The sequence below is a fragment of the Trachurus japonicus genome, chromosome 9, assembly GCF_045865225.1.
Source record: "Trachurus japonicus isolate A0001 chromosome 9, Traja_1.0".
Classification (NCBI taxonomy): domain Eukaryota; kingdom Metazoa; phylum Chordata; class Actinopteri; order Carangiformes; family Carangidae; genus Trachurus; species Trachurus japonicus.
Genome location: NC_140915.1, coordinates 22255752 through 22280056, shown reverse-complemented (window position 1 = coordinate 22280056; position 24305 = coordinate 22255752). Strand labels below are relative to the sequence as shown.

The 24305-nt window shown below is 41.4% G+C and overlaps 1 protein-coding gene across 3 annotated transcripts in view; it reads left to right on the top strand.

The window, feature by feature from the left end:
* The window catches only part of ccser1 (coiled-coil serine-rich protein 1), a 116750-nt gene extending 95378 nt beyond the window's left edge, over positions 1-21372 (top strand). For all 3 annotated transcript variants that reach the window (XM_085786551.1, XM_085786553.1, XM_085786552.1), the window contains exon 11: positions 19822-21372. In XM_085786551.1, coding sequence (XP_085642677.1) covers positions 19822-20643 — 822 coding nt within the window. In that variant the 3' untranslated portion in view covers positions 20644-21372. The remainder of the gene's footprint in view (positions 1-19821) is intronic.
* Positions 21373-24305: the final 2933 nt, after the last annotated feature.

Sequence of the window (24305 nt, the reverse complement as noted above, 5' to 3'; positions counted from 1 at the left end):
TCACTCTGGGCAAAAGAGATTCATCAGGACAGTCCCGCTTTGCCCCTTTGGGAATGCCTCGGATACTGCCAAAAATGACTGGGCAAGTACGTGAATTTCCCAACATTCATTCAGGAGCAGCACACCACTCCCTGTTGTTAAATGGGGTAAAGTTACAACTTAACATTTTATATATATATTTTTTTTTAAATGCATTTGAGCCAGATCATTACTAGGTATCGGCCGATACGCAAAGTTCAGGTCTCAGAATCTGTATTGGTACAGAAACATGGTTTTAGAACATCTCTATCTGTTGAAAAGATCTTTGTCTTTTCACCGTCTGGGTCATGTTAAAGTCTGGTTCTATTTCATGTGTCACCAAATAAAAGTGGAAAGAAAAATTGGGTAGAGAGACTGAGTCTGTCTCACTTTTCGAGTGAGACAGGTGGAATGGTGATTGGCGGGAAGAACTAACTAACCATATCACTTGTATTTATACAAAGACTGTTGTTTTGTACTTAAAGGGAAAGATACTTATGCAGTGACTTATCTTGTGTTTTATTTGTGTTCTTCATTTAGATTAATTTGTATAGATTTGTTTTCACACCAAGAAGTATTTTTGTTTTTTTAAATCAGTGTCAAAAAAAAAGCCTATGGTAATTACATCTTCTGTGATTCAATTTTGTAAACAATAACAGAAGGAAAAGTCCAAAGGGGATGAATACTTTTTATAGGCACTGCATATGTGTGTGTAGAAGTGGTTGTGAGAGTCTGCAGGCTGAGATGAAAGGCCATCTGCCTTTGAAGAGAGGCCTGTATCAGAGCTGTGCACTGCTCTACATACTGCTCCAAACCACAATCTTTTTTTTTTCTTTTTTTTTGTCATTTAAAAAATTTATTTTGAAACTTGGCTTTATTTTATTTATATTTTTTATTCTTTTTTAGAGTGACATGGTGTCATGTTTCATTGTCTTGCCACACGTTGCCTCTGTCTCTTCTGGCTTTTTTCTTTCCGTGATTATATTTCTTCATATTAATTCTTCATGGCATAGTCTGAAATGTTTGTGCTAAGGTTTGAGTTCTTGAGTTTTTTATTATTCCTTTTTCTGTAGGCAGGTCCATTAAGACTAGTAACGGATTTTATATTGCCCCAAAGACTTGTAAGAAACTGAGAACCTATCCATGTTATTATCCTCTCCATTCCTTTCTACCACACAGACATCCCCAAGAGTTACATTCAATAATTTAGAAAAAATTAGAGGTGGGAAACAAAAATGATATCTCCCCACTTCACGCTGTGGCAAACAGCTAAATGAATCAAGCATATCACAATGAAGCATCAGGACAACACCAAATACTATGTTCACCGAAGAAAAACTTCCAATTCCAATCCAATAGCCTCTAACACGAGTTACTGTAATCATATTATTCTATAGCTGCACATGTGCACACTCATATAGTCAAATACACATGGGGACACACACTCGCACACAATAAACCATGTTCCGAGCTATTAAAAAAGCAATTAGCTTGAGCTTCATAAGAAACGAGAATTGGAGAAAAGGCCATGGGAGTTAAATATTAGCATTGGAAAGAGCAGTATGGAGGAGAAGGTTAAAAAAAGAAGAGAGGGGGAAATATAAAATCAATCTGTAAGAGTACGCCGTTATGTGTATATGTGGAAAACAGCAGAGGAAGATGATCAAAACAGGTGTGCTTGAGTCGGTGGAAAGAACTGGTGGGATGCCAACAGAGGGAATGCATGAGATGGAAGACATATATTTAATCCACATGAAAAATACAGCACTCAGACACAGAAGAGGACAAATTGCCTGTTATTGCGAAATAACCAGCTGAAGCCGGTTTGCCTCCCAGCATTTGAATCGAATATGGAAAAATTCATTTCATTCTTGCTCTGTTAATTACAGTTAAGATACACCCTATAATTGGGATTTTATGTCTTCCTTTTGTTACACTTTGGTGCCCAAAGTATAATGCGGAGATGGTTATATGTTAAAGTCTTTGATAGAAAGTTGAGATGCTGGGTCGCCTCAGAGACTTCACAGGATTGAATTCGGGTAATTGAAAATTTAGTAACCTAAATTGTGGATGAACAAATACTAAATCATTTATTCTCTGTCTGCTGATCTGTATCTCTGTATATGTGCATACAGCTGAAACTGGGGTGGGTATAGAATCCTTGAATATCTAAAGTTGCTAATAAAGATGTTATTAGGAACTCACTTTATTTTAACTACTGTGCATTAGAAAAACTAAACACTTTCCTGATAAAAACCAACATTGAGTGTTTGGTAAAGAGTGAAAGGCATAGGGTTCACATGTCATCAAGTTTTTTTTTTGTTTTTTTAATGTACTCATTTGTCTATCATCAGCATATTGCATAATTTACAAACCAGCTTTCTACAAATCTTACACAGAATTTACCCATTTCTTGAATTAGCAAGGAGCAGAGCTTAAGAAAAATATGAAGAAATCATATCAAAGATAACATCAATTCATTATGTCGACTTAAGTCACTTTGGAAACCAGGTCAAAACTATTAGTTCCATCCACTGGTAGAAGTTTTGCATCTGGTTTCAAACCTGAGATGCAGCGGTTCAGTCTTTCTCCCAGCTACATATCCCCACCGAGCACATGAAAGCCAATTACATGACTCTCATTAACTCATAGTCGTCCCCTTTGAACATGGTTAATCATGCTTGCAGTGCCAAGAGGATAGAGATTAGGAGGCCCGAACACGCATGCACAGAGAAACATGTTGAGACGCTGGGGATTGTTTATTTAAAGTGCGGACACATAAATGCTGGTGTGAGATTTGACTTAGTAGCTGGCAGCTGTGGTTGTGTTCATACTATTGTGTAACAATAGGCTGTGTTTTCTTTGCCTGGACGATAGTTGAATGACCCTGCTTTTTTGGTTCTTAGCTGGCACCCTAAGCATATATTTAGGTCTTATAACAAAGTGATGTCAAATGATACATGGTTGTGTGTGTATGTGTGTGTGTTGCTCACTAACACATGTTGGTATGAAGCCAGATGACTGGAAGGAACGCTGGTTCATTAAACACACGCAGGGCGCTGAGACCACATACACACAGACTCAATATACAGTGGAGCGCATGTTAAATCAAGCACACTTCCAGCTTAACACACTTCAAGACGTCGCACAAGCTCACACACACATGCCAGAGGAAACACAGACACAAGCACCCTCTGAGCACAGGGTGGTCTAACTGGGCCTCCGCGATTCAGGACAGATTCAGGACACTTTGGGTTCATTAGTCAAACCAAAGTAGGACACATACCTTTAGAACTTCTCTTCTCTTCTCTTCTCTTCTCTTCTCTTCTCTTCTCTTCTCTTCTCTTCTCTTCTCTTCTCTTCTCTTCTCTTCTCTTCTCTTCTCTTCTCTTCTCCTCTCCCCCTCAGTCAGACTCTCCAACCCCTCTTTTATCATGTTCTCTCTTCTCTCTTTCTTCTCTTGACCTCCTCCTTTATTCTTCTCCTCCTCCCTCGATCTGTATGATCTTTTCCCTTCTTTTTTCAAAGTCTCCTTTTCATCTGTTGGAAACATAGGGCCATCTGTAGCAGTTCTAGCCCTCTCTTTGTTCTCTCCATCTCTATCCCCTTCTGATAACTCTTCCTCTCTCTCCATTTCTCGCACTCTCACTCACTTTCCTTCTCTCTGTCTGTGTGATACACTTGTGTGGACGCAGATACAAGCTGTGAGTTTGATCTGAGACAATTTGCTGCAACATTAATGAAAGCATAAACTCACATGAATATTGATGAGCTATTCTTTTGGAATCTGCAGATTCCGGATGGCCCGGAGGCAAAATTGTAAGACACATAAATGCACGCGCACACACACACACACACACACACACACACACACACCACAGACAAAGATAGAATATTTCACTGACAAATATTGCAAATGAATATTCAGTGACAACATGAAATCTGAAATCGTTAGAGTTTCTCATGTTTTTCCCGTCTGAGCAAGGCAACTTAGCTCACTTAAACACACACACACACACACACACACACATCTTTCCTCTACATGTGTTTCCTCCACATGTCTGGGAGAAGAAAGTTTGCGTGACTAGTCATGTGTGACTAAGTCTTTGGATAAGTTTCTGTGTCTTGCGTGTGAGTGGTCATTTCTTATGTTGCCTATGTATCTGTGTGTGGATGTGTGCATGTGTGTGTCCATGCGTGGGTGGTTAAAGCTGAACTGCAGTATGTTAGAAAGTCAGAAAACCTTTGATTCATAATTTCATTCTTGTTTAATTATTCACACAAATAGTTAAATATTTTGGGAATTCTGCATATTGGCTTTCTTGCTTGGAGTTGGATGTGAAGATCAATACCACTTTCATGTCTGTATGCTTAATATGGAGTTCACGCCAGCAGGCATTTTGCAACGTATAAGACTGGAAGCAGCTAGTTTGGCTCTGTCCGAAGGTAACGCAACCTGCCTTCCAGCTCCACAGCAGCTCATTAATCAACACACTTTGTCTTGTGTGTTCAATCTGAGCAAAAAGTATAACAGTGTAAAAATAACATGTTGTGGGCCTGTGGTGGTTATGTGCCGCACTGATTTTTTGGGGAGTGGGGGTAATTCCCTGGAGCCTTACCGTCACCATGAGGTTGCCTGGCAACCATCAAAGACCAAAGATTTTTCATGTTGCCTACCTTTTCATCTATGAATAAGCACACAATGCCTAAAATGTTGAATTGCTCCTTTAATCTGAAGTTTTCTTCCTTCCTCCCAGCGTGTGACCACCCTGTTACACTCTGTCTTTGTCCATGAGGACACGGAAGTCACTCTCCATCAGTGATTGCAAAGTTAATTTGGCACTGCTCACAGGAATAATCAGGCAGAGGGACACTCACATAATTTATTAGAGATGTGTGCATGTGTGTCTGAGTGTTTTCTGTGTTTGTGTGCATCTCTGAGTGGGGCTGTCAGTATGAGAAATTGTCTTTTGGTGCTAGGGGCATTTTTTGCCTTCACAATTTTCAAAGCGTTTTCTTTTCTTTCTTTTTTTAAACTCCAGGGCAGTCTCATCAAAAATCAAATGTGGGCCTAATTTGTTTTCATGAAAGATAACAAAACTCAGGCTGTGCCAAGTATAAATGTTTACACACACACAGTGTGTATTGAATAACTGAGAGGTGGTCCACCTCAGTTGAAATGCTAGCTGTGATTTATCTGTTAGTTTGACCGTGTGCTCACAGCTTTAATGAACCTTCAAACATACTGCTTCTCAAACTTTCATAAAGCTTTCTGGCTTTGCTTGATTGTGTGTGTACTGTATGTGAATGAGAATTACTGTCTTCATGAATTCATCCAGTTCCTACAATTTTCTTTCCTCAGCACTTTTTCAGGATTACAATGAGGATAATTAATCACAGAATGATCCTTTTCTTTTTTACTTCCATCTTTCCATCGTTATCTCCTCATTTTTCTTACATCAATACTGTTATGAGCATGTGAAACTATATTCTTTTTCACATCCTTTATGTCCTCTCTTTTGTGTTCCTCTGCCTCTCTCCTGTGTGCTCTTTGCTGTTTCTCCTCATGTTTAATACTGTACGTTCAAGGCCCTCAGGTACTCTGAGATATGACACTTGCTGCTGCGTGCACCTCCACTAACTGATAAGGCACACAAACCTATGCACACATGTATATATGCACTCAAACAGTCACATGCAGCACATTCATCATGAATACCAGGAGGTGCAGTTGACAGATTCACTCCAAAGGGACGTGCAGGACGGAGATTTTCTTTCAGTCCTCGCCCCCTCCTCTTTCCTTGTACGCGTTTACATTTATCCCTGTGAGAGATTCATTATTCAGTTACTTAATCTTATCTGTGAGTGAGAATTTATTGTACATATTACACAGTGATTAACTGAGCAATCCGTTAATTGCTGATTTTAATTTTGCGTCACACCTATTTGTTAAACACTGTCTTCTGACTGCTTGACTTGTGATTTCTGCTCATGCAAGGTTGAGTTATATTTCTGAACCAGATGTGCCCTGACTTGTTTTGGTCCAGCAGATAACAAGTCAAAGTTTTACTATTTTCACATTTGAATGAAGACAGAACAATTTGTGTTTTCCAGGCACTGAAAAAATTATTCAGCTTTTGTTTTTGCTCAGATTTGTAGTTGCAGCTGCTGCACTGTGAGATAATCTTTCCAGTGAGGTCGGTTGGTCTGTGGCCACCCCAACTGCTGCGCAATGGGCAGTGATTTAAATACTGCCTTTTAATGTATCTGCCGATAACAAGGCTAAAATGGGACACAGTGCAGAAACAATGACAATACCGATGTAGAATGTAGGCTAATGATCTCTGTGGCTTTTATATGAGAAAAGATTCAATTATTCAGAACAAAAATAGTTCATTAAAACATAATTAGAACAAAATAACTTTTGCAAACTCATTTTCCATGTCCAACCTCATTTAGAAAATGTGTCTCATTTGGAAAAATTATGTCTTTCTGGATTCTTTCCAGGAGCTGTGCACCAACAATTCTGCTCAGTTCATCCTTGTAGAGCATGTGTTTATAAGACAGAAAATTCTGCCATGAATCTTCGCTCAAAAAGATGGTTGCATTTAATAATTTATTCTTCTGATGGTGTGACTGCAGTCTTACTTTCTTAAGTGGATCGATATTTGGTTGTGTGCCAGCATTGGGCTGCTCTGGTTAGTCCGACACAATACGCCAATCTGTAGCATCTGTTAGAAAAGTGACAACTCTAGTCTGTCTGTGTATGTTGTTGTGTTAAATTCACAGTAATAAAGCCTGCATGTTCCTTTCATCCATTTTTCTGCGAAGAAAACGCAGGCAAGGAGAAAACACTAACCTTGTTAATTGAGACTCCCAGCTGAGCATCATATGAACCAGTAACAATTACATATGATAGCTGCACAGCTGGATCACCTGTCAGTCCCTGCTCTGACATTTCTATTTACACAGATAATGTGATGGCCAGCCCAAATAATTGGCACTATCAGTGCCTTTTTTTAAATTTCATGTTCAATATTAACCCAAGCAGGAAAATGTTTGACAAGCACGCACTAATAGACTCCAGACCTGCGTGTAGACTGTGTACAGGGCAGTCAGTAGTTACATTTGTCACTGCATTTCACACAGTAGCCTATGCCCAGACAGTTTCACTTTGTGTAACTGCCACACATCAATAATTGTTTCTACTGGGCATCTCTGCTTAATTGCTTGCACGGTGAAACTGTCAGGATCTTTGTTGGGAGAGCTCAGCACTGTAGGATGAATCAATATTAGGCTTTGATCAAAAATACTATCCAATTCAGAGATGAAAAATGTATTCATTTCTCAGATGAGCACGGTTGATGTCAGAATTCCTGAAAGCCAAGACTATTTCAAAGTGTGACGATACAATAGGTAATATCTAACATAAGCTAGTAAAGACTGAATACATTTGAACGGGCAAGTGTGTTCACACCTTTGACTGGTACTGTAACTCGAGTCATGAATCATGAGTTCATCAATAGTTTCTCTGTCACAACAGCTCTGATCTTTCCTGTAATAATAGTCTGCATTTTATTTGCTAATGTGTTCTGGCCTGATCTGTTTCTGCTGCCACTCAGTTATGATGGAGGTAGATACAATTTCATAACTGGCTCACGCAGAGTGGAAAGAAAATATTTATAGCATTCAATAGCAACATGTCTTACTAGAATGTCCCTCTAATCGCATTTCCACTGACCTCACTGTGAATACTTTTAATGTAGACTATTTTCCAGGAGAGAAATGGCCCCTATAAAAACTGTCGCTGTCGTCTGTATTTATTGTCTCCACAAATACTCACTTGTCTTGAGGTAACTGACCAAATGAGGCCAAATGGGGTTTGTTCTTGTGAATCAAGGTGCAGGTCTATTCTGTTGCACAAGCCCAAACCGTGAGCCCACAGGACAGGCTCATTTAGCTGTGACAAACAGGTACTTGGTAATTTCATGACCCGAGGTGCTGATGCAGCAGAGGCGCAGTGGGGGTGTGGCCATTAAATGGGTTTAAATAGGAAGAATTAATTGTAGGTGTGTTAAGAGTTGACAACAGCTATAGCCAATCAAAATCTTCTTTCTAATCTTATTTTCTTTAAAAGAATTGTGTCATGGCACAGTAACTGAATCAATGCCAACTTCAACCGGGAGGAAATGTTTTGTCCAGGAGGTCACAGAGAGAAAGCAAGAAACCGTGCTCCTGCAAGGTCACAACTGGGCACAATTAACTTTTAGCTCTCCTGTTTAGTGATTCAATTACTCAGCAACTCTGATAACTGCTTCCAAAAAGTCTGTTCACTGAACACTACAACACTGCCAGGAAAGCAAATTACTCTCCCCGTTAAGCCCGCAAAGAAAGAAGAACAGGAAACATTATTCTCTACAATCACTTATTTTCCCATTTTTTGTAATGTCACCGTAGCTCCATGTTGATCCACCAGAGTAAGTGGTGTTAATAATCCTGTATCACAGGAGAATTTTTAGTCCCTCTCATTTTCTGTCTGTCTTTTCGAGTGAAGTGTGGGTGCAGCAGGGCAGTCACTTGTTTTCAGTGTGATGACACAGGTGGCAGCTGTAACGTTATCATCAGGCCTCCCAGACATCTGATGGAAAAATCATCTTATTTCTGTTCCTTCCTTCGACTTTACTGCTCTTCTCCTCGACTTTCCTCTTCATACTTCATTTTTCAATCCGTCCTCTTCTCTCTCACCCCCACCTTTAGATTTCCTGTATTGTTTCAGCTCTCCTGGGCTGTCACACAGAACAAGATGAGAAACCTGGGAAAGTAGCTTATCAGCTGCGCCAACTGACAGGAGGGTAGTCGTGTGTGTGTGTGTGTGTGTGTGTGTGTGTGTGTGTGTGTGTGTGTGTGTGTGTGTGTGTGTGTGTGTTTGTGTAAGTGAGACTGTATGTGTTGGTAATAAGGCTGGCTGCATACCTCTACAGTATGTGCTTTTTGTGTGTGTACTTGCCGCAGTGTGAGCACATAACTGCAGAAGTGTGTATGAGTATTTGTAATCAGGTGGTGCTCTGACAGTGGTGGGGGCAGCTCTGATATAACACTGTGAAGAAGAGTTTTGGCTCCCATCAACTCCCTCAGTGCTCACCATTGTGTTACAAGACCCACTGCTCTCTCGCACACATGGACATACACAAGAAACGGGCACACAGCCATATGTAAATGTACACATCTGTGTGAAGATGTGTACACAGGCACCAAGCCACCACTCCTGCTGAGGCCTCCCACATGAGATACTATATCGGAGATGTATCACTCTGACAGTCCTTTCCACATTGTCATGACAACAGGCTTCATTGTTTTCCTTACTGTCAGTCTGTCAATCTATTCTACCAAACTCAAGCTGTCAAGCCCCTATACTTGTTAAAGTATTACTTATTAATGCTTTTCCACATTCATTCCAAGCACAACACAGTCTTGTTTATCACAAAATATACAGCCACAGTAAAAATAAAACTCAATATCAGTATTGTTTTGCTCACACTGACATCTCTCTTTACCTCTTTCTACCATTGTCAGCATTTCAATGAGCCTGTTGTTATTTGTCTTGGAAAATTAAAGCAGCTACAAGTCTTAACACATATTATCAAAATGTGTGCTATATTGTTTACATGAGAGTATAATAGCAGTTGTTCTGCACTAAAATCCTCAGCTGAAGAAATTTGAGTGATATGTAGGCTACAATAAATCCTAAAAGCCTAATCACCTTGTGACAGTATCTGCACCATGGTTTTCCCTTTTTATACTTAGCATCATAATCCCTGGAAATGAAATACATGATTGACATTATTAGGGAATTTTCTGCTAAACTGCAACCTTACAAATTGGGTTGAGGGACAAACGTTTAGGCGTGGTTTATGCGAGGTGTATGTGAATAGGAAAATCCAAAAGTATCTCTGCTTTTGAAGCATTGTCAAGTGTCCTTGGGAAATGACACAAGTAAAAAAGAGTTTTGGAGGAGTTGGACTTTTCTTTGTGAGTTCTTCCAGAAGTCCAGAGAGGATGCACTTTAAGTATTTGAGCCAGACGATGTTTTGAGAGTATAAACTTGTAGCCCTTGAGATGACTCTCATGTGGAACTGGAAGGATAATGCACTGTTAGATGGTCACAGTGAGTTTAAATAGAATATGTTTAGATTTTTGGGACAGTTAAAATGTTTTTAGAGGAGTTGGAGAGAGGTGCAGTAAACTCTTTGGGTGTCAGTCATTAATATGCATGCGGGCCAGCAAATTAAGGGTTACAGTGGAAGCCGTGGGCACAGCTTTCACTCCCCCGGAGCCTGGAGGGTGAGACCGATGGAAAAAGGAGAAGCCAAAAGTGGAAGCCTGATTAAGGTGGAATAATCCCAGGTCCACTGCCAGGTCTCAGTTAGAAAAGGAAGGTCAAGCCAAGGGAATGGACACTGACAATAGTCCAACTCTAGGTGTGGCCCAGCTTCATCATTATGAGGATAACCCTTGGTGAAGTAATGTTGTCAACAGATTTTAGAGGACTAGGAAGACGTTGCAGCAGGTAATTCAGTTGACACTGAAGACATTTGTAAACTGTAATATGGGAGTGAGATTGTAAATTCACTCAAATGAAGCAACACATTGTAATCCTGGGAGAGTTTTATGCACATAATGAGCAGCTAGGGGACATCTTACAGTAACATTAGACAGAGATTAATGCTGAACATAGATCACAGCTTCTGCAGTAATTAGACAGCACCAGCAGTGATCATGTTGACACCTGGGGGAGCTGCCAGGTGTGGTAATCAGTCCAGTTACAGCTGAAGTGCACAGGAGGGGGCAGTTAGCTCTGTGTGCTAGTCGGGAGCTAGGAGCTAGGTGGACACAGAGTTGCTGTTTCGTAACAGAACTTTTATTAATGAAACACAGTGGGTCAGATGCACTGTAGGTTACACCTGGACTTTATGTCAGTCTACTCCTACCTACAGGCAACAGAAAGTTTCCAATTGAGCTGACCTGCATGTGTTTGGATAAGATATCAGATGTGACAAAATGAGCATGGCAGCATTCTCCTAGAGAAGAAACGCTAAATTTGATATCTTCTCAGAAAACCTTGATAGTGCCAGTTCGATTGGGATGTATGTAGATTTCATATGATTATGTAAGGAAGTATCATTTTAATCGTAGATATATATTTTTTAATGTCCGGCTATTAATGAGTATAATAAAAAAGGATATGATACTGTGCTGAAATAAAATAATATGTTAACTAGACAAATATTAAAGATATAGGCATAGATATGGAGGTGTTTCTCCATTTTCATACAAAAGGTGAATATTTGATTGTACATAGCAGCTTTTTGTTCAGGATGACATGGATACATGGCTGTTTGAAGCCTGACGGGTAATTGGGTTTTGGATAATTGAGTTTTTATGACTTAAATTGGGCATTAAATCAGGCAACCAATCCCACTGAGCCAAAATGAGCAGCAGCTCATGACAAGCATGTAATTCCCAGCAATCATGGTGAAAAAAATAAAGATGTGCCAGTGGTTTAAAGAAAACCTTCAAGTCACCACATGCTTTAGATTTATACCTACAGAGATGTTGGAGCACTGTATCATCACATTTGCTGAGTTCAGTGGAGATTCTGGTGAATTCAATGTTTGATAGGTAGACAGAATAACATTTTCTTCATGGCTAATGTTTAAACAGCATTTTTTCCTAGCTCAGCACCACCAGAGGTGTGAGATCAGGATTTCATCAGGAAATGAAGACTGTTCTGTCTTTGGATACTAATGTAACCCTTAACTGAAGGCCTTTGCGCACACTTTCCTCCAGCAGCAGCTACCGTGTCCCTGCCTCTCCACCATGTAGCTTTCAAGCAGCTTTCTCTCCCCTCCCCTCTTGATACCTGCCTTACATTCACTGTGTCTGTTTTTCTCCTTCTCTTTTTTCTCTTATCCTCGTCTCTACTGTAGCTTTCTAATTATCGCTTTCCTTCATCTGTTGTCCATTGTTGTTCCTCACACTCATCTGACTATCTACCGTCTTGCTATGCTCTCCTCTCGTCTCTTTCTTTGTTGTTTCACCTTACTATTACCTGTGTCATCCCCTCCCCTTATTTTTTTGACCTGTTCTTTCCCCTTAATATTTTTTTATCTTATCAGTGACCTCTATCCCAATTTTGTTCACTGTTGCCTCCTCATAGGTCTTTGTCCTCCCTTTTCCTTCTACTTTCTCCCCTCCTTCTTTATTCTACCTAACCCTATTCACCCCAAGCCTCCCTTCATCCTTTCTCATCCCCTTACGCCATCTTTAGTCTTTCATTCGCCTTTTGGTTGTGATTCTGGGCAGTGTTCACCAAGCATATTGGCACAGGCTGGTGGTCGATGAGTTTCACCATGATTATACACATGCACACACAGACGTATGCGCATGTGCATGCACACACAGACCTGTTGGGGATGGTGGTTGATGAGCAATGCCAGGCTCTCAGCATCCATGCCCATCAGAGCTGCTCAAGAAACCTCATTAGACCTCCTGGCCACAGCATGGCACTGGCTTCAATACTTGCCAGCCTGCCTTTTTCACTGTGGGAAGAATTTGAAGTCCTGGGGCTACACACTTCTCAACATCGACAATCATAAGTAGTGACTTTGAATCACTGATGAGAAGTAAAGCAACTGCGGTCTCTGGAGGCGAACTCACAAAACCAAAGTGAACCACGACGCTATCGCTCCCTGCAGCTGCTATCCAGTGGAAGGTATATCCTGCTGTTGCTAGGCAACATGCCATCAGCTGTCAATCAGGTGCACGTCTGTGAGATACACGCAATGACTCAACAGCCGTTGATCCCAGGCAATCAATAAAAGTAGTAACAAACAAATCAGAAGTGTAGCTGACACTTTTATGCCGCTAGTCTATTCATGAAAAGAAAATGTCAGGCTCACACGCAAAGACGTTTGGGTGTCTTTAAAGGAACAGTGGTTACTAACTGCTCAGAAAGTCACTAGAAGTCATTAAAGGACATCGTGGACCAATTTGCATTATGATTATACAGTATTTGCCACACTGGTCCTGCTCTCCCCAGGTGCTTCGAAGAGGATGGAGGCTACACTGTGTATATGAAGTGCTTTGAATTTGAATTCTTTGGATGAGACAAGAAAAACCTAACACCAGCACAGCAGTTTCCTTTCAGTACGACACAGTGAGATCTGGAGCTCGACCAGGGCATCAAGTTAGCAACAATGGTTTATGTGTCCCTCAGGTATTCCACTGGTTTTAGAAGAGTCTTTATGCAGCTCCCACGTGTGTGTATGAACATGTGCGAGTGCATGTGCTGGTTCATGAGCCACATTTAGTGGTGAGGTTTGCTTTTTTTTTTCCCTATAGGCTATTGCTGTAAATAAGTTTGTTTTCTTTTACCAATTTCTTTGTAGTGAAAAAGGCAAGAGATGACTCAGTCTCAGACACTGTAATGTATTCAGGCCCTCAGCCACATTGATATGCAGTAGAGTTGCCCTGTCTGGGATATTGTAAGTCTAAATATTTATCGAGTTACAGACACACACAACCCTCTTTAATACTTGTGGGTTGCAGTAGGTTACTGTGTTGGCTGCTGCTGTAACAACAGCCTAATGTAGATAATTTTCCAGTAGTTCAGTGACAGGATTGAAGATTGGTAGCACTGTGAGCCGATTAGCTGTGTAGTGCATCACATTAGTGTCCTGCCTCGCAGTGTGTGTGCCTCCAGCAGGAAGGTCCAGGATGTGACACCCAGCCAGCTGGTTGGCATTTTGCTGCAGTGTGGGCTGGATTGACAGCTAGAGCGACATAAGCTCAACTTTTGTCTTCTCTTATTCTCCATCTTTCTTCATCATCTCAAGCCCAACTCCACCCCAACTGTCACCACTGGGGGAAAAAAGTCTCCTTCCTCCTTCTTTTTCTCTTTCTCTCTGTGTGGTCTCCAGACTGCAGTAGCATACCATCAATCCTCCGGCTGTCAGGGTCTATTCAGTCCTGCTTGCCGCTGGCATTCTTAAGCACCAAGTTACATAACGAAAAAAGAGAGAAGAACGGACAAAAAAAAAGGAAAGCGGAGAAGGTGAGAGATGAGAAAGGGAAGGTCAAGAGGGGGGAAAGAAGGTGAGAGTCAAGGGAAGGATCACGCTTAGTGACGTTGCTCATGCCTCATGCTGTCAGAGATCTACCAGCCTGCTGTTAAATTCATATACCCCCACAGCTGGAGGCATCTATCTGGGCAGGATTAGCATTCAATGAAAGAAACAATATAATAAACGCTGTTTAAACCTTCTAAATGTTCACAATAACTTTTAGTGTGGGAGACGATATCCATTTCACCTCTTTCTTTGCAGTTCATTCATTCCTTTTAAAATTTTGATTTTAGTGTCTACTAATTTACTGTAATGCCCAATGTGCTTTTATGTCTAGGTCCAGCTTTTGTGCCCTTTCCCACAATTTCTGCCAAGTCTGTTAATGCACATCATTAATTCTGACCTCTGATGTTGTTTACTTGTTTTGTCCTCTGCTCTCGTGTTCTTACTTTGGTGGAATTACTGTCTTGGTTTATAGGAGATTTACTACTACTGTATTTGCACATTTTAATGTGCTTCCCTGCACCATATAAGTTGAGTTTCACATAAAATATCAGGGAGACAGGTGAGGTGCGGAGTGAGACAGCAGTTAGAAACTGGGAGAGTTGTATAGGGAAATGCAGAGGCAGAGAGGAGAGGGGAGAGAAAGATTGAAGACTACAACAAAGAAGGGATGAAGAGTGGAAGGGAAAAGCAAGGAAGCTGCTACAGGCTGTACACGAAACTCACTTCCTGAGGGGATTGTATAATAATGAAAACCAGCAAGTTCAAAGTAAAGGTATGCTATGGCCTTGAGACACCCGGCCCAGGCTGCAGTTTCACCCCGTGTTTGATTGTTTGTTGTCGATTTACCCAGCAAAGTGCCTGTTGTTGATGTGGGACACTCTGCTGTACTCACCTTGTCTGTGAATATTCAATGATGCTTTCTGGGCAGCAGCAGAGGAAATGATATTCAGAGCTTTGTGGGATTTGAAAGTATGGATGCCACGTTTCTCTACCTGTTTTGGCTCATCAAAAACTAATGAAAACTGTTGTATAGCACTCATGATGTACTGCCTACTGCCTCAGCACTCAAAAGGGATTGTTTGTCTTATGAGTTCTGATATAACAACAGTGTCGTTAATTATGCCTAAAGAGACAAGATCAAATTTACACTTGCTGGGGTTTTTTTTTTACACCTTAACAACTTTCTGTCACACTTGGAATAATTAAGCAAACAAGTATGAATGAGACTGTCTGTTCAGATAACGGTAGACAGGATGAGGTAGGACGGTTTGGGCTCACACGGCATCAAGGCTGTAAAATGTATTTGGTTATCATCTAAATAGGATTTAGAGTACCATCCGTGTGGGTGTACTGTACTGTTATTGTATCTGTGCTGAACACCCCAGCATTTCACACTTTCAAAGAACCACAGGATTACTTTGTTCACACACAGCGTACGTGGGTGTCACAGAATATAAAGAATTCACATTTACAAACTTTTACCTCTCTAATCTCACTGTGAAGAGTTGAAAACTTTTTGGGTCCAATGCATTTCAGCCCCATGGCCTTCATTAGAATTAGGTGCGTGGGAGCAGGAATACAGCGCCATGGTGTGTGTGACTGATGGCAGTTATAGTTGGAGTGCTTTGTTTACATTAGGCAGGTGTTACACCTAGCTATAGTCTGTGCCGTTTCCTATAATTACTTGGCTGTAGTTTGTTTGTGGGGGACAAAAGTCACAAAATAAATCTCCCAACCCTTCTCTTTTATGAAAATGACTAAGACAGGCAAATGCTGTATAGGGATGTTTTAGTGTTTTAAAGAGCTCTTTTATGCAAACTTGGCCATTACCACATTGCTTTGTTCTTCACTGCCCAATAAAACTAAGACTGCAGGAAAGGATCCCCTTAAATCACTCTGATTTACCCAGGTCCACGTGAATGTCTGTGTGTGTGTGTGTGTGTGTGTATTTATAGGACGGTGTGTGTAAGAGAGACTCTCCAGAGTGTTTGCACACACAGGCCGTTCTGTCACTGGCAATGAGGCAGCCTGCTTGCCGCAGAGTGTGTACTTGAGAAAGGACACCTGAGTTTGTAAATCAGTCCTGCTCTCCTTTTTCCCAGTCTGCATCTCCCTGTCTGTTCTTCTGTTGCTCTCATTTTTCTTTTATCTGTTTTTAATCACACTTTCACTACTCTCTCATTCATTTAATTCTGTGTCCTCACCTATTTTCCTGTCTTCCATCACTCCTCAGTTTCATTGGGATTGACCTTCTTTCTCTGTCTGCCTTTTTTGTGCACTCACACATACACCGCCCCAGTTTTACTCCAGTTTTCAGTTGCATGTGATTCACTGTATTTGATTAATCTTTTTTACTCTAAACTTGGATCACAAATGTCCCTTTGATACATAGCATATGTCTCTACAACCAACTTTTGCACTGGGCCTGCTTGGTAATTATTTCTTTCAAACTTGTCTGCCAATTTGTATCTTGCATTCTCGCCTTACCTTCTGTTGTTTTCTCAAGTATCTGAGAGCGGAACAACACTACGGATTTTTTCTTTCAGTAAGATTAGCAATTTAGCCCTAATTAAGCCGTCCCACATAAACCTGCACGACCACAGTGGATATTCACCACCATGGCAATTCCCTCATGTTTTTTCACAGCGCCCCTATGTAGAGAATTTGGCTGGAATGGAAATTCTCACTCCTCTTAATTAGATCAAGGATTCTGCAAGAAGTCTTGTAGTGTTTATTCACCCATTAGAGCCCATTAGAAAGCAGAGACACACTCCCCGAGCTCTTTAAGTAAGCTGTATAGACGACACGCTGTTTGATGTTTTGGCAGAGCGCTGTTATTTTTGTTTTTGTGTTTTTTTAATTCTTTTTTTTTGCTTTTTTACAGTTGGACATGAAAGGACATGGCTGAGCTTTTAAAATGCAGACTGTTTTGGCTGCAATTTGGATTTTTTAAAAAGCCATATCAAATGAGCACATCAGAAACAGTTTGCATGTTTCTGTGTCTACAGTACTGTAGGTGGCTGATTACAAGCAGCGCACACATGCAGCATAGACAAATTAAGATTTCATTAACAAATGTAACTGTCTTTTTAAAGGTAAAGGTACTTTATTAGTCACATATACAGCTAGTACAGTGAAATTCTTTCTCTGCATTTAACCCATCCCTGAGGAGCAGTGGGCAGCCGCGGTGCAGCGCCCGGGGACCAACTCCAGATTATGAGCCAGTGCCTTTGGTCAGGGGCACTGACTGGAGGATTAACCTAGCCGACATGTTTTTAGTGGTGGGGGAAACCGGAGCACCCGGAGGAAACCCACGCAGACACGGGGAGAACATGCAAACTCCACACAGAAAGGCCCTGGGCAGCCCGGGATTCGAACCCAGGACCTTCTTGCTGTGAGGCAACAGTGCTAACCACTGTGCCACCGTGCCGCCATACAAATGTTGTAATGAACTGGCTTATAGGCATGATTGTGTAAACCAGTAAAATAAGATATGTTCTCTGTCTTTGAAGTAAGATGAGAAAGAAAATCTTTGTATTTGCAAGTCATGAATATCAGTATTAAGAACAGAAAGGTTCAGAGCAAGTCTCTTCACTGTTTTTTTTTTTCTCAGGACTTTGTTTACTCATCATATTTACCCCACCCAGTAGTCCATACTGCCTCAGACGAAATTAAAGCCCAGTAAAGTCACAGTTAAATCCTCATAGAATTCGCTCGTACTTTGAAATGCAAAGAAACACAAAAATAGCACCTCACAGTAAGATATTAAAAGTCTGGTGGTGTTCATGGGCTGGAAACCTTCACAAGTTATTGCACCCATGGAATTTTCCAAAAGCATCTTATAACCATATCAGCACTGCTTTCGTTTGTACTGCATGAAGAGAACTTCCTTAAACATAATTTGTAGTGTAATATGTTCAGACCATAGACTGTATAAAAGGTTCAGACCGCCTATCTCAGTGAAGGTGTTGCCGGGTAGGAAAAGGGTTTGAACTTGTATCTGCTGACCCAGTGTATATTTAAATTAAAGCTGATACTTGACCTATGAGACATCTGTGCACTATAATGCACATCGCAAAACATGAAAAGGGTGTTTTGAAGTCTACCTCACACCTGCCATGGTCCATCATTTGATGAACATAAATTGATGCTCACAGCGCACATTGGACTTGTTATACAGACAGGCCATTTATGCATCACAGCTTAAGTTCCTCTGTCCCATAAGCATAATTTGTAATACACACTGTCTCACTTGCAGTTTCTTTCAGATCCCCCACTTTGTCTCCCCCTCTACTTCTTTAATTTGATTTCTGGTTGATAGTATTATCTCATGAAAAGAAGCTGTTTCATTGAATTAGCTTTTCCATCGTTACACTGTACTTATTTGGTTAGCCGTGTTCTGGCTAATTACATTTCTACCTCTCACACCAAATTTCTGTCAACAGCCTCAACATGGTAATTACATTATGTTCAATACTAATTTTCATGCACAAAGCACTTGTGCACAACATGATCACCATCAGGCACCTGAAAGCATGTGGATTTCTAAATCAATGCATATAAGTTCTCACAAAGATGCATATTGACACACATGCTGCACCCATACAATATGTGTGCGTGTAAAGCTACACAGACACATGCTTATACATATGCAAACTGCTTAGAGCAAAATACACAAAGCCTTTGTGTTGGCAAATGTCAACTTGGCTTATTCTCTAATGAGGTTAAGTGTCAGATGAGATTTAGTGGACACAATGCACTTGGTCCCAGTGTGACTTAAGTTTTGTGTGTCAGTGTGTGGTCCAGGTATTCCTGATGTCCTATATCTGTTTACACAGCCCCATTATGGCTTCTTGTCTTCATTAAGGGGACAAAAAGCAAGTCCCAATAACTAAATCAATATGTGGAGGTAGGTTAGGGCAGGGTGAAGTTCAGTTTTGGTTAAATCAATGGGGAAATTCATTTAAGTCAGTGTAATGACTTCTCAAATCATGGAGACTCAGCTGTGTGCGTGGGTGTGTGTGTGTGTGTGTGTGTGTGTGTGTGTGTGTGTGTATGAAGGGGAGCTAGGGGGAGAGAAAGCAAAGGGGGACTGTGATGAGATATGTTGCATAAGGGGGTGCACTGGAGTGTGAAAGAGAACAGGTGGCTCTTGTTTCTGCCACCAAGCTTTATGTGCCATCTTCCCCATTTTGTGTGCGTGTGTGAAAGAGAGTGACATCCCATCACTTTGTGTGTGGGGATTTTGCCTTTACCTTGAGCTCCATACGTGCATGTTACTTTGTCCTGTTTGTCTCCTTGCACTTCTATGTGTGTGTGTGTGCGTGCGTGTGTGCGTCTGTGTCTGTTCTTTAGTGAGCAGGGTTCCGGTTGGTTTAGAAACAATTAGAACAAGCTGCAGGAGCCCAGAGAGATCGTTCTCCAAATGTCACCCAATTAACAATCTATATCACACAACAGCGCTTCTTCCTAATGCTGCCTGGCCCTCCATTTGTTTTTGCCCGTCTGTGTCTTTCTGTCTCTGTCCTACATGTTTTCCTGGGATTTGTTCAGCCACTCATTCTTGAAAAATGACAGGTTCAAATCTCACATTAAGACGAGGACAGGAGTGGAGTAAACAGCAAAGTCTCTTTAATATCTGTTTTTTTTCTCTCTGTGTTTTTCTCTCCTTCAGACCAGTCATCCAGGCCGGTGGTCAGGACCAGGCAGCAGCAGCAGCAGCCTGCCTCCAAGGGAGCGAAGGGTAGTGCGGGGTGTGGGGGCAGCACTCGGAGGGGACCCCTCTAACCAGCACCTCCCCCATCATTATCCACCTCTGCATGGCCAGCCCTCTGCTTCTGAGCGACACACTGCCAGGGAGGAGCGCCACTGCCAGGGGGTCTTGGCACAGTCCACTTCCCGTAATCCAGCTCCAAACCTGGCTCCTGGCTCCTCCAATCTGTCCTCTGTCATTTCTGCAATGTCAGCCCAAGCCTCACCTCCTACTCCAGCTCTGCTTCAAGTGTCACATCCAGGACCGACTCCAAATCAATGCCCAGGCTCCAGTTTGTCGGCTGCTAATCACACCATAATTCCATCCCTGTCCTCCAGGCAGCCAGAGGTGGTTTCCTCCTCTTCTGAGTCCTTAACTCTAGGAGGAGGAGGAGGAGGTGGGGTGAGTCTGTTGGGTGGATTGAGAAAAGCAGGAGGAGAGCACCATCCTCCCAGCCATATCCCTCGTGCAGTTGGGGCCAGCGCCTCCTCGAGCCTCCACAGCCTTGCAAGCAGAGGAAGCCCTTCTCCAAGCGTCTCGTCGTCTGACCAAGCCTCCCCTCCACCTCCGACTCCATCCTCAGCCTCCTCCTCTTCTTCCTCCTCATCCACCACATTCACAGGTCGTTTAGGACAGCCACCTCGAGGCCCCCTGTCTCTGCACAGCTACAGCCGTAAAAATGTCTTCCTCCAGCATTCCTTACATACTGCCGAACTGCAAGCTCTGACGCAGAGAGACAGCTGAGGGCACATAAACATTTAGACCATCCCAACCACAAGCAGCCATATCACTGACTTAAGTGAAAAATGTGTGACTTTATAGAAAAACTGCTGCTCCTTCAGTACGAGTTGCTCGAATTTTCACTGTCTCTGTTCCCCGAATCACGAACCACATGCACTTACAATCACACTTGTCTCTCTTCACAACATAGCCCAACCATTTGCTGACATTTTGTTCGTAGATTTGCTCGCTTAAACACATACTTACACACAAGTGCACACACACACACACTTACTCACACACACACATACACACACACACACACTGGCTTTGAGTATGAAAAAGGCACTCACCCATCTATCAGAACTCCCACGTTGTGTCATGCTGACAGTTTAGATGTGCTTACGCCCACAGACACACCAAGTGCACACAGACTCACAACCTCATATCAATGCGCATGCACGCATGCACCCCAACAGACAGACACACACAGTCTCACACACACTTGCACACACTCTCACACAGAGACATCATCTGTGATATCTCTGCCTCACAATCTGTACAAATAACAGGGTTTTAAACCAGGACAAAGACATGAGGTATGTATTTGTGTGTGTTTTGATTGTTTATAAAAAAATATTTTTAACAATTTATTTTATAATTTTTACCAGTTTAAACCATGTGCTGCTTAAGGAACTATGGGACTGACCATACTTTGCGCTTATAAGAATATACTCTCACATTGCCAAACCCCATATCAGATATCAGAACTCCTCATTCCTCGATGTCCACTGACAGAAAGACAGAATAAAGGGCATGTGTACAGTAGGTTAATACAGTACATACATGACATGTATACTGCATGCTTTTTCAAAAATTAAGGAATTACAGGTGAGTATTTTGTACTGCAACAATAGCGGGATCGGGGTGACTTTGAAAGTCTTTTAAAAATGTTTCAGTATCAACTCTCACCTCAGTGTTTTATGAAGGGAATCGAACATGCTGTGACCTCCAAGACATGAACCTGTTTTGAAAACAAATTGTCGTTCTACTAACTTAAACAAGGCATTACATGTTCTTTCAACTTAATACTGGACCACTGTTTTTGTAGAAATGATAGAAATACAATGTTTCAATGCTACCATCATAATGTAGAAGAATCAACGTGTATCTTCAATGTTAGATTAGTACAGCACAGAGGCTGAAAGGAAGAGTTTCATTCTAAAGCACGATATTTGTCATTTGAACAATCTTAGTCCTGTAACAACAAAATTGCACTTAGTCAGCACTGCTGCACATTTAGCTAACAAGATCAAAAACACTTTAGATGATGAATAGAACACATTTTTTGATTTGGCACAACCAGCATTGGGTATGTTTTTTTTTCCAGAATGGAAAAAGTATCAGGTTTTGGAATGAAGCCCTTCAACCCTGTTTCAGGGCTGGGTATCAAAGAGGGATACCTACTGGTGCTTTGCTAAATGACAGTGTCAATATCCATTTTCAGGAATCCAAAGTGAAAAATGTTTCAAAAAAGGGCGTAGCAGTTCACTGACACATTATATTTTACTGTGGAAATCAATTGAGAAAAGTTGGATTCTACTAAGAGAAGTAAATGACAGAAAGTAGCTTAGTTAATCAAATAATGAAAAAAAAAACCGTTTTACAGAAGTTCCTGTTTGTAAAAGCAGCAGCAATGAGTTTTTGCACTGATACCCAGTCCTTACATGTTAGCCTTTTTATCTTCCCGGTCTCTTTTTGAAACTGACCTAATGAAATGGCATTTGGTATAATAAGGCTAGCGATCATGTTGGTTTCGGACAGTGGGACACAAATTTTTTGAGAGAAATTTACATACACTGGAACTGCCACACAACACTATTCACCCTCCGGGTACAAAATGTGTCACAGTTTAAAAAGTGAGAAAGACACCCTTTTTGACATCTTTGAACAACTCGACTATGTAGTTCGGTCTGTCACTTGAATATATACTGTACTACTTTTTCATTTTAATAGGTACACTCTCCAAACATCACATTGCATCGCACCATTTCTGCAGACTTTGGAGCTGCACATTCATGTTTTAACCCTCCTGTTCTGTGGCATCTCTGAGTTTTCCAACAAAGGACACTGAACGTATTGTGATGTTAGTGACACTAGTTTGAAAAGAGACTTGCTTTACGGCATGGTCTATTATTATACCGTATTATCCTGTCCTGTATCTGCAAGATTTTATGCACTTGTCACATGATTGGGTGATTAATTTGCTCCGTTGAACTGTTGAACATCGTTTTCATTCACCATAGGATTTGGGGAAAATCTTAAAATGTCAACTGGGAGATGGGAGCTTGCTCTGCTGCTGAGCACAGGCCAGAAGTTCAGAGCTTCCGGCATCTACAGAAAATGTTAGATTCTGGAGAAGTTGTTGACCTTATCTGTGACTAAACGGCACCTGGCTGTAGGGAAGTTGTCTAAACTGTGAGCGTGTTTTGTAATGCGCACTTCATGAGGCATGACCCTGGTAGAGGTGCAGGAAAGCCTGAAGGAAGACAGCTCTGTTCCCATAGGTGGAGGCTGTGATTCTCACTCTGGTCTGCTTCATTTGCACACCATTTCCTCTTTTTTTATCACCCTTTTCTCCATCATTACTTCTCTCTCAATCCAATTTTTTCTCTGCAGCCTATTTTCTCCTTTCCAGTTTATTCACTCCCCTTATTCCCCTTCAGTATCTCCCAATGCATTTCCCTCTGTCTTTTCCCTCAGCATCCATTTCTTTTTGCTCTTCACATTTTGAGTCTGTTATCCTCCCTCCCGTTCCATCTTGTCCCAGGTCTCTCCTTCTCTCATCTCTCTCCCCTGCTTAGCCTACTTACCCAGAGCTTGTATTGTCAGTGTATCAATCACAGACTCTGTTGCAGTGGCACACCGTCCTGGGCATTGGGACCTGCAGTGATGCCGATACTCATTCCAGTTTTCTAATCAGGGAGTAATTTTACAGCTGGTGAATGGACAGCAGTAATGTGGCTCCTGAGGTGTCTGAATCCAGCACCACAGCTGTAATGTGAACTAAACATTCCCTGCTAGGTTTGTTTACAGGTGGAGGGGAGCAATGCTTCATTGCTGGCTGAGCTGTTAAGAAATGCTATTTGCATCTCATCAATGCATGTATCATCATCTGAAATGTGAAGGGTATATTTGGCCCTGTTTGGACTGCCCACTCACTTTTTTTTCCGCCTTGCTTGAAACAGCTGCTCTTGCTTCTGCTGTAGCCAACAGGCAGGCCGCTGCTGCTGGCCATGTCACATATAAAAGAAAAAAGGACACTTCTCAAATAGCACATGTTCATTTTCCCTGCCCGCTTGTAACAATCAAATGATATTGAATTTCACTGGGAAACAAGGCTCTACAATCATGAAGTGGATACACCTCACAAACCTCAGTTCCTCATTTTACTCAGCAGCACGTTGTACATTTATTGCATTAAATTTGTTTGGATGTTATTTATTGTTTCTGCCTTATTTATATTTATTGTCATAGATACACTTTCCTGAAAGCATCTTGGCACTAACAAATAAAGATACTAGTCATAATAAAAATAATGATGCAAATGACAAAAAAAATTGTCATGGTTATTATTATAATTATAATGAATTGCAGATATTATGCTGTCCTATCTTTTTAATATG